The following is a 17,933-nucleotide window of genomic DNA, read 5'->3' on the forward strand; positions in this document are numbered from 1 at the left end:
TCCTTCTACTGTCTCCCCATGGTGTTTCGGAACTGCTTCTTCTGGCTATCATAATCTGGATTAACGATCTCATTTCTGCGGAGACTCCACAACCTCAAAGTCAATCTTTCACGTTTCTCACCTATGCCAGTTTCTTAAATAACTGAGTTAAATGACACTCCCCGCAATACAGGATCACAATCGAGAAGTTTTACAACCCGTCAGGAGGACTCCTGATTCTCACACAGTGAGCAGGCGCACATAAACAGAACAGACACAAACGGTGCTCCAGGCAGAGAGACCAGTTCAATCTATTAATTTCAATGAAGTTGTTTGATTTCTAATTTATTTCTTGCCAATTTCCAACCACCGCAAGTCTGCAGATTCTTTGAAATTAAACTGATATTAATTTGAGAGAAACTTCAACATCCAGCCATTTTTCCATCTCTGTCAACTATCTTGTAAACCGTGTAAAAATTAACTTCCCTGAAAGTAAGTATCTGGAAATAATTCACATTCCACGGCAATTTGCTGCCCGTCACACGGGACTTGGTGACATATTCAGAATGTCACAATCCAGGGGACATCTACATTGAAACCTGATCACCCACTGATTTTATATATTTTCATCAGTAAATATAACCTGTAAAATCATCGAGGCAAAACAAGAAGTTAATTCACTAAAATCTGCAGCGACACCTTATCAAACTCAGCACAGCCGGGTTATACATGCATTGTTTTGTAAATTAACTTATGAATTAATTAAACATTATCTGCAACCCTTGAGATTTTGCAATAATTGTAATACTGACCAGTATGCAACACAATTGTAATGGATCGTTTATGTTTAATGAATTAGCACTGATGTTACTGTCTAAGTTAATGTTCATGTTAGCTGATTATTGAAAATAATCTGAGTGCTTATCTGGCTCTTCCTGCTCAGAAGCACACGTACCTGGAACTTTTGAAATTAAATTAACGTTCTTGAATTTCTGCCTTACTAATGCAATTAATTAATAATAATATTAAAACCTTTTTCTGCCTGGTAACTTGTGATATATTAAGATTAACTTAACTTACAATAACAATTCATGAATATTAAAATATTAAGCAGCATATTAATACATACATTCTCAGAAAAATACCTTATTTTTACTTATATCGAATCAAATTTGAATAATTGACAATAATCACGCAGTTCTACCACTGTCCCGCTCTCGACCGACATCTTTTTAAACTCTGCATGTTTCTGATATAGCAAAAACTGAGTCTATTCGCAGAGAACATTTCACATGATGGATTTAGGGGAGGACTATTTTAAATAGTTCTCTGTCCAGCCGAGGTCACAACTCCGATGGTTGTAAACCGCTTGTTTACTAATACTGGAATCTCGAGCTGAAATATTCTCCTCAATCTTAAACCCCAAAAATGGTTTTATTAATTAAAACCCACCCGTGCAGCTTAAAGTCAATAGCAGAGCCTCCGCTGTTTAATAACACAGACAATCTTTTATAGTTCACTCCCGTTATTCACATAATGCCCGCAAATTAATGATTAAATATACTCTGCTACTTCTTGAAAATAGTTTCCAGAATGGTGAGTGTAAAACTGGAGGATAACAAATCATTCAGACCATATGCGACACTGAAACTGAATGAGGTGAGACTTTGTTCATCAATTTAACATTCATAAGAATTAAACATAACTCTCAGATATTATCTGTGCTTTGTCTACCGTTCTATTCCGCATACAGCAGCGTTTTGGGAGATAGGATTTTGTTTTAAATTCAAAAGAAGATGGACCTTTTGTAAGTAAATTAATCTGCTTGAATTTCAATGGATTATTTGCCTGTCTCCATCCATACACAGTCGGAACCTGCCTTGAATTTAAATATAATTACATGAATAATTCTTTGACTGCCAGCGACGCCTGTCTCTCAGCTTTTGGTCTTGCAAAGTGTTCAAGATTAATTTAGTAATAATTCTATCAAACAACACACAATATTGATTCAATAACAATTTTCGGCTGCACAGTGAGAATGTCATACCCCAGCAGATATATTAAATTGACAAAATGCAATTTGCAACACGGCTTTAAGTTATAATTAATTGCACTCAGTCATTCATCTGTGTAAACAGGAGGTAGCAAGTAATTGAACTCCCGACTCAAACTGAACACAGCGGTGGAATCAGTATGTTATTAATGAAATAATTGCAGGCATAATTAATAACTGTATCCAGCCTCTAAAAGTTTCTGCTTCCTTTAATGGAGCCCAGTGTAGAGCAGGATTTTGGAAGGCGAATAATATTAAGTAAATTAACATTGGACTTATAGCATATTTTAATAACACTGGGAGATATTATCGCATTATAATCGGTTGGTTAATATTAATTTAATTCAACTACATCCTGAACACGTTAATTATTCAGATGGCAATTAGTTACATTTCGCACAATAAAATATCAGCATCGTAAACATAAATTAATAGTTGAATATATAATTATCACTTGTATAATTGTTATATTAAAATACCTTTCAATGATTTCTGATTTCTAAACCCGTCCTGTTCTCTGTCTATAAACTGTTTTCAAACAGTTTCAAACACATATCGTGTTTGCATTCGAGCAGAAACCTGCTGCTGCCCGCTGACACCCATATTGAACATTGTAGAAACGCCTAGATTCACAAATTCTAGGTATTCTGAGTAACACAGGCACATCTCTCCTCAGCAGATCAACACTAAATCACATCACTGAGGGGCGGAATCCCTCGACAGAACCTTTCATGGAGCAGATCCTTCATTTCATCAACCCTTTCAGCAGAATCAAATGTATCATTGCAAAAAATCTCATTACAAAATCACTGAACCCGCCTAACACTGAAATAACTAAAGATTGAATTCAACAGAAATATAAAATAATGAGAGCAGAATTGTGATTAGACAGATCATGTTAAATACATTAATGTTGATATTATAGCATATTTAATAAAACGTGATGATATTGCTACATTATAATAATGTTAATAATATTAATTTAAGTGTGTCCCAGCGTGAAATATGTTAATTTTTCAGTACTTAATTACAGTAACAGCTCACGTATTGAATCTGAGAGTTCGGGAACATTCGGTCAGTAGATGACAATCCAATTTTCATTAAAAAACTTAAAATTCCTTAAGATTATTTACTGGTCGCTAAGCTTTCTGTTTTGTGCCTACAATGTTCTTTTAAACACATTTAAACACAATGTTTGCATTCGATCAGAAAAACTGCAGCAATTAGTGGTCACCAAAATTAAACATTGCAGAAACATCAAACAGTGTAAAAACCATAATGTATTTAGAGTAACCCAGGCACATGTCTCGTCAGCAAATAAACAGCAAATCACATGAACAACATTTTCTGTGGAGAAAAAGTTGAATTCTATAATCACTTTGCAGCAGAATCACATTGAAAATTGCAAAAAATCTCAAAACAAAATCCACTGAACCTAAGTTTCAGTGAACGAAATAATTATTAAAATAAACAGAAATATAAAATAAAGACACAAATACAAGAGTTACTGAATGAGTGAATGTTCCTTACCTGCAGTCACCGTTACCATGGTCCCTTGTCCCCAGTAGTCCTTGGCAATGTACCCACTCCCGCAGTCCCACAGTGACAGGAACCCGCACACATACTGCACTCACTCTCTGCTCAGTACTGACTCTCAACATTCACGTCAAATAGACATTCACTTCAAATACTCATTCGCTTCTGATCAAGTTTAGAATTTAGCCAACAGTTTACATAGCACAATTGAAAGTGAACACAGTTCTAACCAGCTCCCTGCATGTACCAGGCACAGTGAATCGAGCATCACCTCCAGCTCTGCAATTGCTGACACTGTTAACATTAAACAGGAGCATAATGAACACCTCCGTTCTGTACATGGGTTAGTGTGTTAGATTTTTACCATTGAATTCTCAGTGTGTTAGTTTTGTAAGAAGCGGTTTATGGTCTTGTTCTGTACATTGCCGGTAACATTGCATTTGACACAATTAATGACCATCAGGTTATGATGTAAGTTGTTGAATTCCCCCTCGATCTGTTCTTGTACAGGTCCAGCCCTGGTTCCTCTCGCTGTGGTACCTTGCACAGTAATAGATGGCGGCGTCTTCGCTCTTCAGATTCTTCATGTCCAGCGCGAAGATGTTGTTTGAAATGTCTTTGGACGCAGTAAATCGGCTCGCAATCCCTGCGGCGTAATACTTGTTCGATGGACTGTAATACTGAACCAGCCACTCCAGCCCCTGTCCGGGAATCTGGCGGATCCAGTACATGTAGCTGCCACCAAGATCGAAGCCGCTGGTTTTACAGGTCAGTCTCAGGGAGCTTCCGGGAAACCTGATCTCTGCCTCGGGCTGAGTCAACACCACATCCGACTGGACACCTGTAAAAATAATCAAAATACCCGAAGATTCAATCCTGGTGAAATGATTCCTGACTCTGTAACATTCCAGAGAGAGACTAACACTGAGACAGTAACAGTGAGACATTGGACAATAAAAACTACTCACGGGAAAAGAAAGCCAGCAACAGACTGAGAGAAATCGCCGACCTCATCCTCCTGGCAATGTGTGGTGAATGGTACCGGCAAGAACTCACTGAACAAACCCACTCCCAGACTGTTGTATTGCGGTCCCAGTGACAGCAGTTAAATACCCGGGAGCTGGGGGCGAGGTTACAGGCGCCGCCCATTGATTCACTGATAGAGGCGGTTTCTGGATTCACATCACACCTTCCACATCACCAACAGAATGGACTCACATCTGGACTGTAAATTAAATCCCTTATTTCCTCACTCCTTCAAAGGGGATGTGAATCTCTGAGATTGAATTACATAATCAGGGTCTAAAGATACTGCCAGTTTGTGTTTCTCCATCTCCCGCTATCTATCCATGCATCTGTACCAATAAAGTATCCCCTATAATCTGAATTGTTATCACTCTATGTAACCGAGTGCGGGAGATGGGTAATGTGATTCTATTTACGGTGTACTTGGCTAAAGCTACACACTTTTGGTCTGGAGATGAGATCATACTCCTCACATTACACAATTGTCTCTCATTGCATTTCACTAACTGCCCCTGAGTCTGTGACCCGACGACAGCCGTTTGTAAAATTAGCTGTCAAATAAGTCCGCTTGACTGATGATTAAGGAGTGAGTTGACGGAGACACATAAGAAAGTGGGTCCCTCCCGCTTCAGACCTGCGTTTTATGAGAGAAGCTTGTGAATCAGAACCGATAATGTGATCAGCAAACCTCGATATCCAAATCCTTGCAGCTAACTTTAATAGCGACCGACTGTGTAACAGACACGGGTAACAGGAACACGGTGTATCAGGACATAACGATATGTTACAGAATTTCACAGGAATAAATGCTTCATCTCCAGCAGCAACAGATCACAATCTGGGCATTTCACCACCCAATGGTAGCCTGGCTATGAGAGGGGTTGTTCAGGAACCCAAATCAGATCAAATTATACCGCACACTGCGCGGCTACTAATCAGGAATAATGGAGACATGAGGTTAGACCTGGCTCTAAATTCTGTGATAATATTAAAGAAGTGCAGCTGGCACTTCTCTGTGAGAATATTCAAGGCAATTCAACCTGTTTTAGTTACTTTGCGAATCCCACTCATCTCATCATAGTGTGGGGTGAGGCCATTAAACCTCTCTCCAAAACTTCATCCTGTACTGAATAAAGGGACTGAATGGTCCAGAATGGTATTTATTTGGAAATAGTTTTCATTAGATACCGTGTTGATCAATTCATTATTTTCCGATCCTATTTTTAATATGGTGAGCAAGGAATTTACGGAAAATCATTCTTGTGATGTTATACCATGTAAAATGTTTCTTATTTTAAAAGTTCGACTGAATAATTTCATGTTCAAGTAGTTAAATACCATCTTTCTCCCATTCTTGTTCACGCTATTCTGACCGACACAATATTTGGCAGTAACCCAACCGACTGCCTTCAGCGAGCCTCGAACACCAGTGTCATTTACAGGAAGCATTTGGGATTCTTTGCAGTCCATCAAAGGTCTGTTTTCTCACTGCTGACCGCATGCCTGGAAGCCAACTTCAAAACCTTTACATTGTCAAAAGACCTATTAATATACACATCTACCCAGTAATGGTACTGGAGTTAAATTTAATTTTTTCGTTGTGTAAATGTGTGGAACTGTTCCCATATCCCAGGAAAAGAATTATATCCAATGCCTCAGACACCATGTCAAAAGCAGCAGTCAGCTGGAGTATCAGTACCGCAAATAACCCTGTAATAGATAGATAGATCGATAGATAGATCGATAGATAGATCGATAGATAGATCGATAGATAGATAGATCGATAGATAGATAGATAGATAGATAGATAGATAGATAGATAGATAGATAGATAGATAGATAGATAGATAGATAGATAGATAGAAAGAAAGAGAGATCCCACAAGGATCAGTGCTGGGTCCACTATTGTTCACAACTTATATTAACATTTTAGATTTTGGAGTCAAAAACACAACTTCTAAATTTTCGAATGCACGTGGGGTGGGCGGGTCGGTGTGTAAATACTGAGGAACACTGCAACGAATTACAAGAATGCATGAATTGACTAATTAGTTCCAACACAGACAAGCATGAGTTATTACATTTTGGTAAGAAAAATAAGGAGGTCACTTATCACGTTTAAAATAAGAATCTAAGTGGGATGGAGGAACAAAGGTCTCTGAGAATGCAAATACACACATCACTAAAAGTAGCGACGCAGGTTAATAATGCCATAAAAAGAATAAAAACTGTACTCGGGTTTATTTCTAGAGGGATTGAATTGAAAAGTGCAAAAGTTATACGAAACTTGGTTAGACCACACTTGAAGTACTTTGTATAATTGACCCAACCCCCGCCCTTTCCCCGAAGCCCTGCATATGTTTTCATTCGGATATGTGGACAGTGCAGGGAAGTGGAATTCAGGTAGAAGATCAGCCATGATCCCGTTGAATGACGGAACAGGTTCGAGGAACCGTATGGCCTACTTCTGCTCCCAATTCTTATGTTCTTATCTTCTGATTTTCTCGTAAATATGGACATTAGATACTCAATCTCTTCTCATAGGACAGCATCCCACCCACCCACCCCCCTGCGCACTCCCTCCCCGCCCCCCACACCGCCGCCTCGCAGGAATCAGATCAGTCTGATGAACCTTAGATGCACTACCTCGAAGGCAAGTGTATCCTTCCTTAGGTAAGAGAACAAAACTGTATACAATACACCAGGTGTAGTCTCAGCAAGGCCCAATAGAAGTGCATGAAGACTTCTTTGATCTAATACTCCAATCCCTTTGCAATAAAATGTTGCTTACCATTTGCTTTCCTAATTGCTCACTTTGGCTCTATTTTAGCTTTCTGTGATTCGTGTACAAGACCATCCAGGTCTTTCTGAATAACAACATTACCCAGTTTCTCAGCATTCAAAAAATAATCTGCGTTTCTATTTGTCCTACCAAAGTGCGTAACTTCACACTTCACCACATTATACTCAAGCTGTCATGTTCTTGCCCACTCACTTAACATTGCAGCCTTCTTCCTTCTTCCTCACTGTTTACTGTCCCACATAACTTTGTATTGCATAGTACGCTCATTTAAGTCATCTTTCTATACACGTGTAGAAGCTCTAACAATCTGTTTTTATGTGTTTGATAGCTTATTTAATTTTATATTTTCTCCCATATTATCAGTTGCGTGTGCATCTTTTGCAGAATTCTAAAATCTTCCCAATTGTCGGGCTTACTCCACTTTTTGTCAACATTCTAAGCCTGTTCATTTAATCTAATACTGTCTTTAACGTCCCTTGTTATCCACGGTTGCACCATTTTTCCTGTGAGGTTTTTATTCATTATGGAAGTTTATCTAATCTGACGGCTCTGTGTGATGAGCTGAAGGTGAATTTGCAACAGTAATTTTGCTAATTCCGCCCTTGATACTTCCTGATCATCTGCACCTCTTGTTGTTTGTTCTAAAAAAAATCCTCTGGGTAAACGTTCAAGCAAGTTATTGTGGTTGGAATTATGAATCATGTTTAAAGTAAGCTCTGGGGTTTGCAGTAGATGTCGTTTATCAGCAGGTGGCGACAGTGATCATATTGATACATGAGTCATGTGGAGACGAATGTTGCTGAGTATTTCAGTCACCGTCTGCATTGTCAAAACAAGTAAAACAATATAATGAATGCTTCTCAGTCTATCAAATTTGAAGGAAGCATGTATCCTTAGAAATAATCTGAAGGGCCAATAAATTTATTTCAATCCACATTTTAGGAAGAATTTTGGGCTCTTGCCGAGGATGCAGAGGAGATTGCTGCAAGGCATGAGGGAGTTAGTTATGTGGAGACGAAAGAGGATGGGATTATTCTTATTATAGCAGGGAATGCTTAGGGGAGAATTAACAGATGTTTTCAAAATTGTGAAGGGGTTTCATAGAGTTGATAGGAAGGTAGGGTTTCCATCGGCAGGTCTATCGGTAACCAGAGGACAAAGATTAAGGTGATTGATAAAATAAATCCAGACGATGGAGATAAAGAGATTTTTTATGCAGAGAGTTTTAATAGCCTGGAATGTAGTGCCTGAAAGGGTGATGGCAGCAGATTCAATTATAACTTTCAAATAGGGAAATCAATATATTTTTGAAAAGGAAAGATGATCTGGTGAAATAAAAAGAGAGACAGTGTCGAGGATAATATAAACAGAGACAGTGTCTGGCGTAATATAAACTGAGACAGGATCTACTGTAATATAAACAGAGACAGGGCCTAATGTAATATAAACAGGGATAGTGTCCGGAAGAATATAAAAAGAGACAGTGTCCAGTGTAATATAAACAGAGGCAGGGTCTTGTGTAATATAAACAGAGATAGGGTCTGGTTTAATATAAACAGAGAAAGGGTCCAGTGTGATATAAACAGAGACAGGGTCTAGTGTAATATAAATAGAGACAGGGTCCAGGGTGATATAAACAGAGACAGGGTCTAGTACAATATAAACAGAGACAGGGTCTAGTGTAATATAAATAGAGACAGGGTCCAGGGTGATATAAACAGAGACAGGGTCTAGTACAATATAAACAGAGACAGGGTCTAGTCCAATATAAACAGAGACAGGGTCTAGTGTAATATAAACAGAGACAGGACCTGGTGTAATATAAACAGGTACAGGGTCTAGTGTAATATAAACAGAGGCAGGGTCTAGCATAATATTAGATAGAAGTACAGATAGATGGACAGAAGTCCGAATCGAGTGACGGAAGTAACAGATGGACGGACCGATCGACCGAACAACAGACAGACAGACAGATAGACAGTCAGACAGACATGAAGATTTGCATGGCTGGAATGTTGCTTTCAAATTACTCTAGATATTCGATATGTTTAAATTACTCTAGACTCTGTATAATTATAACTGCACTGGACCTTCTCTCTATTCATATTGCACAAGGCACTGTCTCAGTTATTACTGCACTCCATCGGGATCTATTTTATTACTGTAAATTCTGTCTCAGTTATACTGCACTAGAACCTGTCTCTGTTTATATTATGCTCAGCTCTGTATCAGTTATCACAGTACTCGACCCTCTGTTATAATACATTAGAACCTGTCTCAGTTACTATTGAACTAGACGCTGTCTCTGTTTATATTACCGTACACCCTGTTTCTGTCAATATTTCCCTAGTCCCTGTCTCTCTTTATATTACACTAGACACTGTCTCAGTTTATATTGCACTAGGAAATGTCAATGTTTCTAATACAATAGATCATGTATTAGTTATTATTAGAGCACGATTTCCTTTGTTATATTATGTTGGACCCTGTTTATATTATACTATCCCCTGTCTCTTTATAATAGATTGCTCCTGTCTCTATTTATATTACAGTAGACCCTGTCTCTATTTATATTACACTAGATCCTGTCTCTATTTATGTTACAGTAGACCCTGTATTTTTTATATTACACTCGACAGTCTCTGTTTATGTTACACTAGACCCTGTATTTTCCATATTACACTAGACACTGTCTCTGTTTTTACTACACTAGACCCTGTATTTTCCATATTACACTAGACACTGTCTCTGTTTTTACTACACTAGACCCTGTCTCTGTTTATATGGCACTACACACTGTCTCTGTTTATATTACACTAGATGCTGTGTCTGTTTATTTTACACTAGACCCTGTAAATGTATATATTAAACTATATCCTCTCTATCTATGTTACAATTGGACATGTCTCGGTTATTACAGCACTGGACCCTGGGGTATAGATGTGTCTATATCGGTCAAATCGAGCAATTTGTGTGGCTGAAGGTCAGAGGTCGCACTGATGTTGCTGTTGCGACCAAGTCAAGTTGATGATGCTGCATTGTTGTGAAAAATGACTTCACCCATTGTTTACGTGTTTATGACGTAATTATGTCAAAAAGGTAAAAAGGAAATGCAATATACAGGAAGTTGCACTGATAATAACATTTTTCTGGGAAAGAGATGTCACACTGTGCCATCAAACATTCCCAGGGCAGGTACAGCGCGGGTCTATGCAGGGAAAAGCTCCCTCGATGATGTCCCATTAAACACTCCCAGCTCAGGTACAGCACTATTCGAGAAACAGTAAAGCTCCCTCTACACCGTCACATCAAACACTCCCAGGGCAGGTACAGCACGGTTTAGATAGAGAGTAAAGCTTGCTCTACACCGTCCCATCAAACTCTCCCAGGGCAGGTACAGCAATGGTCTATGCAGACTAAAGCTCCCTCTACACCGTCACATATCACACTCCCAGGGCAGGTACAGCACGGGGTTAGAAGCAGAGTAAAGTTCCCTCTACAGAGTCCCATCAAACACCAAAGATCTTTGAGTTCACACGACATATTTTATTATAAAGCTGCCTCTCCGCACAACCACCAATTTGGTTTGAGGCCTGGAAATAGACCTTAGGGAACATTTTTGTTAGACATTGACTTCTTATTGCGAGGTAAAGATAATGAGGCATTCTTTAGAGGCAAGGCAGAAGGTGTGGATAGTACAGAGAGGCAGAGAGGGAGGGGATACAGGAAATTGCCACTAATACATTGAGCTGTCACTATATACGGTGACTAGAATATTTCCCCATTCTGACCGCGGATAACATCGTTGATTTGCTCACCAATAACTGAAAGAAATCTCCAAAACATCAATTGTTGCTGGAATCCGTTGAGACATTAGCATTTCTCTCTCTGTTTATTTCTATTCTGTATTGATGAAGAAACATTTACTGTGTTTCTGTCGTTCAATATTCTAATCTGGGACTTCTATTTCTGTGTTTATTTACATAAACACCTCACTGGTTTCCAGGAAGTGTTCATGGCAGCAAAAGCAGATCCACAAAGTTTTACTGATTAGTTTTAACTCACAGCACGGGTTTATTTTATGAATATTGTTAGCTGGTACAAATAAATGGAAATATCTCCAGCAGTGACATCGTTTTTTTTTGTTTAATCAGAAGAGATGTGATTTATATCAAAGGGAAAATATTAAAATGAAAAATTCATCTCTGAAAATTGCGATACTTAAGTCAGTGGAACGTCTCTGAACAGATCAGTGATTCACTGGATGTCCATTTTGAGTAAGATTCCTGCCATTTAAACTAAACAAGTTACAACAGCGAGCAGAGGAGTGACCCATTGCAACGTATATTTTAAATGTTGACATTTAGAAATAACTTTCACGACTTTCACGTCCTCGGAATGTCTAAAAGCGCTTTACAATGAAGTACGTTTGAAGTGTAGTCACTTTTGTAATGTAGGAAATGTGAAGTCAAATTGCGCACAGCAAGCTCCCACAAATGTATTGTGATAATAACCACAGAATCTGTTCTTTAGTGATGCTGGTTAATGGATAAATATGTGTAATGGACACCGGGGTGAAATCCCCTGCTGTTTAAAATAGTGCCATTCAATCTCTTACATCCAACTGTGAGGGGAGACTCAGCAGATGTAACGTCTCATCAGAAAGACTGCACCACCGTCAATATAGCCCTCCCCCCCGCCCCCAACCCTTCCCCTTTGGTACTGGAACCGGGAGTGCCAGCCGAGCTTATGTGCTCATTCTCTGGAGAGGGGTTTGGACCCACAAACTTCTCACTCAGAGGCGAGAGTGATCCATTGTGCCGGGGCTTTAGCACACCACTGCTTTATTTTTTAGATGTTGTCATTTAGTTTAGAGTGTCCAAAGTTCAGTGCCTGAGACGAGTCTTACATGTCGGTTTAATTCCCGGGGATAATGCTCTTATCTTGCCTGGGATGATATTCTGACACTGTTGTAAAGTGGGATTTCCATATCAAATCTAGCGACTCCGCATCTGGATGTTCATCAGGTGCATCAGTAGAGCAGCTGGAAACTACGACGATGCTCCTTAGATTAGAGAATGTTAAGGGCGATTTAATAGAGGCGATCAAAATTATGAGAAGTTTTAATCGAGTAAATAGTTAGAAATCTTTTCCACTGGTAGGACGTACAGTAACCACTGCACTAGACCATTTCTCTGCTGAGATTACACGAGACCCTGTCCCTGCTTACATTATACTAGACCCTGTCTCTGTTTATATTACACTGGACCCTGTCCCTGCTTACATTACACTAGACCCTGTCTCTGTTTATATTACACGAGACCCTGTCCCTGTTTACATTACACTAGACCCTGTCTCTGTTTATATTACACGAGACCCTGTCTCTCTTTATATTACAATCGACGCTGTCTCTGTTTATATTACACTAGACCTAGTCACTGTTTACATTACATGCGACACTTCTCTGCACTAGACCCTATCTCTCTTTATTTTACACTAGACATTGTCTCTGTTTATAGTACAACAGGCCCTGTTTCTGTTTATATTACACTAGAACCTGTCTCTGTTTATATTACCCTAGATAATGTCTCCGTTTATATTACACTAGACCCTGTCTCTGTTTATATTACAATAGACCCTGTCTCAGTTTATAATACACTAGACCCTGTCTCTGCTTATATTACACTAGAGCCTCTCTCTGTTTATCTTGCACTTGACCCAGTCTCTATTTAAATCACTCTACGCGCTGGCTCAGTTATTAATGTATTGCAACTCATCTCTGCTTATATTAGGCCTTAGATCTCAGATGGAATATTATTGACATTTTTGGGCACCACATTTCCATAACGATGTACAGACACTAGAAAGGCGACTGAAGAGGTTTAACGGGTTGTTACCAGGGATGAGGGGCTTCAATTAGAGAGTTCAAAAGTTATAACTGTTCTCCTTGTAACAGAGTAGTTTAATTAGCGAGCTAATAGATCTCTCCAACATGCCAGCTTGTTTTTATAATGTAGAGGAGATACGAGGGGACATGTCTTCACCGAGAGGGTGGTGGGGGTCTGAAACGCAATGCATGAAATATTGATAGAGGCTGGAATTCTCACCATATTTAAACGATACTTGGATGTTCAATTAACATGTCGTAACCTACAGGTGACAGAACACGAGCTGGAAAGTGGGATTAGGCAGGATAGCTCTTGGTCGGCTGACGCAGATACAATGAACTGAAATGGCCTCCTTCAATGTTGTAAATTTCTAAGATTCTATGATATAGTGTGTCGGCTCTCACTAAGCAGAGGTCATAGATTTAAAAGCATTGGCAAAAGATCTAGAGCGGAGAAGAGCAGAATTTGTTTTCACTCAGATTCAGCAGATGTGCGATGGAACGAATGGCTTCCTTTATGCCGTAATTGTCTGTGACACTATGAAATCACAGCAGATTGTTTCTCAGTTATTACTCCACTACACCATGTCTCTGTTTATATTACACTAGACTCTGCCACTATTTATATTACATTAGACCCTCTCTCTATTTATATTACGCTAGATCCTGTCTCAGTTTATATTACACTAGAGCCTGTCTCTGTTTATATCACACTCGACCCTGTCTCTGTTTATATTGCACTATACCCTGTCTATGTTTATATTACACTAGACCCTGTCTCTGCTTATGCTACACCAGATCCTCTCTCTGTATATAATATACTAGACCCTCAAAATAACGGGCTGCCCATTTAACCTGAGATGAGGAGAAATTTCTTCTCTCAGAGGGCTGTAAATCTATGGAATTCTCTGCCACGGAGAGCTGTGGAGGCTAGGTCATTGAATATATTGAAGGCGGAGATAGATCGATCTTTGAGCGATAAGGGAATAGATGGTATGGGGAGCGGGCAGGGAAGTGGGGCTGAGTCAATGATCAGGTCAGCAATGATCTTATCAAATGGCAGAGCAGGCTCGAAGGGACAGGCGGCCTACTCCTGTTTCTAGTTCTTATGTTTATATGTGCTTATTTTTATTACACTATACCGTGTCTTTGTTTATATTACACAAGGTCCTGTCTCTCTTTAAATTATACTAGACCTTGTCCCTGAATTTATTACGTTAGGCCATCTCTGTTTATAATAAACTCGACCCTCTCTCTGTTTATATTACACTAGACACTGTCTGTGTTTATATTGCACTAGGCCCTGTCTCTGTTTACATTACACTAGCCGCTGTCTCTGTTTCTACTACACGAGGACATGTCTCTGTTTATATTACGCTAGACTCTGTCGCTGTTTATATTACACGAGGCCCTGTCTCTGTTTATATTAAACTAGGCCCTGTCTCTTTTTATATTACACTAGACCCTGTCTCTGATTATATTACACTAGACCCTGTCCATGTTTATATTACCCTGGACCCTGTCTCTGTTTATATTTCACTAGATTATGTCCCTGTTTATTTTACCCTGGACCCTGTCTCTGTTTATATTACACTAGACCCTGTCCATGTTTATACTACACTAGACCGTGTCTCTGTTTATATTACACTAGACCCTGTCTCTGTTTATATTACACTAGACCCTGTCTCTGATTATATTACACTAGACCCTGTCCATGTTTATATTACACTAGACCGTGTCTCTGTTTATATCACACTAGACCCTGTCTCTGATTATATTACACTAGACCCTGTCCATGTTTATATTACACTAGACCACGTCTCTGTTTATATTACACGAGACCCTGTCTCTGTTTATATTTCACTAGATTATGTCCCTGTTTATTTTACCCTGGACCCTGTCTCTGTTTATATTACACTAGACCCTGTCCATGTTTATATTACACTAGACCGTGTCTCTGTTTATATTACAGTAGACCCTGTCTCTTTTTATATTACACTAGACCCTGTCTCTGATTATATTACACTAGACCCTGTCCATGTTTATATTACACTAGACCACGTCTCTGTTTATATTACACTAGACCCTGTCTCTCTTTATATTTCACTAGATTATGTCCCTGTTTATTTTACCCTGGACCGTGTCTCTGTTTATATTACACTAGACCCTGTCCATGTTTATATTACACTAGACCGTGTCTCTGTTTATATTACACTAGATTATATCCCTGTTTATATTACACTAGACCCTGTCTCTGTTTATATTACACTAGACCCTGTCTCTGTTTATATTACACTAGATTATGTCCCTGTTTATATTAGACTAGACCCTGTCTCTGTTTTTATTACACTAGGCCCTGTTGCTGTTTATATTACACTAGACCGTGTCTCTGTTTACATTACACTAGACCCTGCCTCAGTTTATAATACAATAGTCCCTGTCTCAGTTTATTTTACAGTAGACCCTGTCTCAGTTTATTTTACACTAGACCCTGTCCCTGTTTATGTTATGTTAGGCCTGTCTTTCTTTATATTACACTACACCTTGTCTATTTTCGTATTACACTAGACCCTGTCTTTGTTTATATTACACTAGACACTGTCTCTGTTTAAACTACACAAGGCCCTGTCCCTGTTTATATTACACGAGACCCTGCTGCTGTTTACATTACACTAGGCTCTGTCCCTGCTTATATTATACTATACCTTGTCTCTCTTTATATTGCACTAGACCCTGCCTATGTTATATTACACTAGACTCTGTGAGGATGCAATACGTTTTTGGTTTGAAGTATATGTTTGTTTTGTTAACATCTAGCAAGAGCTATCTGAAATTTCTGCTTGATTTGGCATTGTTTCGTTAATATTTGTGTTGATAAGATGTGGTGACTTTTGTAACAATCTCCAAGAGATTGACTGGGATTGAGGAACAGGAGTGAAGGTGAGGAATAGTACACTGCACTTTGTACTACTTAGTGGCAATCTGTGTGTTAAAGGTTACTCATTCGCACGTGTGTTGTCCTGTGCCAATTCCTCCGAGTTCTTTAATGTTAAGGATTGTTTTTCCTGCAGTACTTGCTAGTTCGCTGTCACGTGACCCAATGATTATGTCAGGCAGAGCCTGGCAACTTGACCTCACAGCACCGCCGGATGGGCGGCCGCGTGGTCCTAATATCCACCTGAAAAAATTCTCTCATCTCGTTAAGATGAACAGCTGAAAAGAGCACACACAAAGTTTTTGCTATATGTGTATGTGTATGTGCACGTGTGTGTGCACAAAACACATCATTCATTATGTGTGCATTCCACAAAGATAAATGGTTTGCTTCAACCATTATTTTTCAGCATTTTATTATATTCAAAATGCAATTCCATGTCGTTTAATAACTTTAACATTTATTGATAACCCATTGTCCTGTATGCTCTTGTTTAGTAAGTGATGTCGCACTGACCATTCCGTTACCAAGGTGATCATATCTGTCGCTGTATTCAGTGGGAAAGGGGATTAAATCCCATTGAGGATAATGAGCAGCCCCCCGCTTTATTATCTAGTGATCACCTCACCGTCACACAGAAGTTCCTGAGATTTACCTCCACTGTGGATGATTAGTGTAAGTGTTCGTAAAAATGAAAATGCACCTGTACCTGGCATGAGGTTAATACATTTGTAATTGTCTGATGTGTTGATTCTCTCGTTACACCAGACCCCGTCGCAGTTTTTACTGCACTAAACACAATCTCAGTTTATATGGTTGATGTGTCTTGATAATATCCTTGCTTCCAAAGTTGAAGCCCATAAAATAAAAAGAACAGTGGCAGCATGGATATGAAATTGGCTGAGTGACAGGAATCAGAGAGTAGTGTTCTTATTTATACTGTAGGAAGGTACACAGTGGTGTTCCGCTGTCTTTGGTAATAGGAACTCTGCTTATCTTGATTTATATTCATGACGAAGATTTTGGTGTACGGGACACACTTTCAAAATGTTCATATCATTCAAAGCTTGGAGGCATAGTGAACAGTGAGGAGGATAGTGCTGACTGCAAGAGGACATAGCTATGCTGGTGGAATGTGTGGACACGTGGCAAATGAAACGGAGAACATATTGAAGTGATACATTTTTGTAGGAAGAACGCGGAGAGGGAAAATAAATGAAAGGGTACATTTCTAAAAGGCGTGATGAACAGAGAAACCTGGGGGTATGTTTGCACAAATTATCGAAGATGGCAGGACAGGTTGAGAAAGTGTTTTATAAAGCATGCGGAATCCTGGGCTTCATAAATAGAGGCCTAGAATACAAAAGCAAGGAAATTATGATGAACGTGTATAAAACACTGGTTAGGCCTCAACTGGAGTATTGTGTTCAATTCTGGGCACTGCACTTTAGGAAGGATGTGATGGTCTTAGAGAGGGGGCAGAAAAGATTTACGTGTTGTTCCGGGGATTAGACGCATCAGTTTTGTGGATAGACTGGAGAAGCTGGGATTGTTCTCCGTGGAGCAGAGAAGGTTGAGATCCGATTTGAGAGAGGTGTTCAGAATCATAAGGGGTGTAGACAGAATAGCTGGAGAGAAACTGTTCCCATTGCCGTAAGGGTCGAATACAGAGGACACAGATTTAAGGTGATTGGCAGAAGAACCAAAGGCGACA

The 17,933-nt window shown here is 39.3% G+C and overlaps 1 gene segment (V, D, J or C); it reads right to left on the reverse strand.

Moving 5' to 3' along the window:
- Window positions 1–17,933, reverse strand: part of LOC139235404 (Ig heavy chain C region-like) — a 59,308-nt gene that overhangs the window by 7,791 nt on the left and 33,584 nt on the right. Inside the window, 2 exon segments of the C gene segment in view lie at window positions 3,563–3,618; window positions 4,109–4,409. Coding sequence covers window positions 3,563–3,618; window positions 4,109–4,409 — 357 coding nt within the window.

This window comes from Pristiophorus japonicus, chromosome 23, assembly GCF_044704955.1.
Source record: "Pristiophorus japonicus isolate sPriJap1 chromosome 23, sPriJap1.hap1, whole genome shotgun sequence".
Classification (NCBI taxonomy): Eukaryota; Metazoa; Chordata; class Chondrichthyes; family Pristiophoridae; genus Pristiophorus; species Pristiophorus japonicus.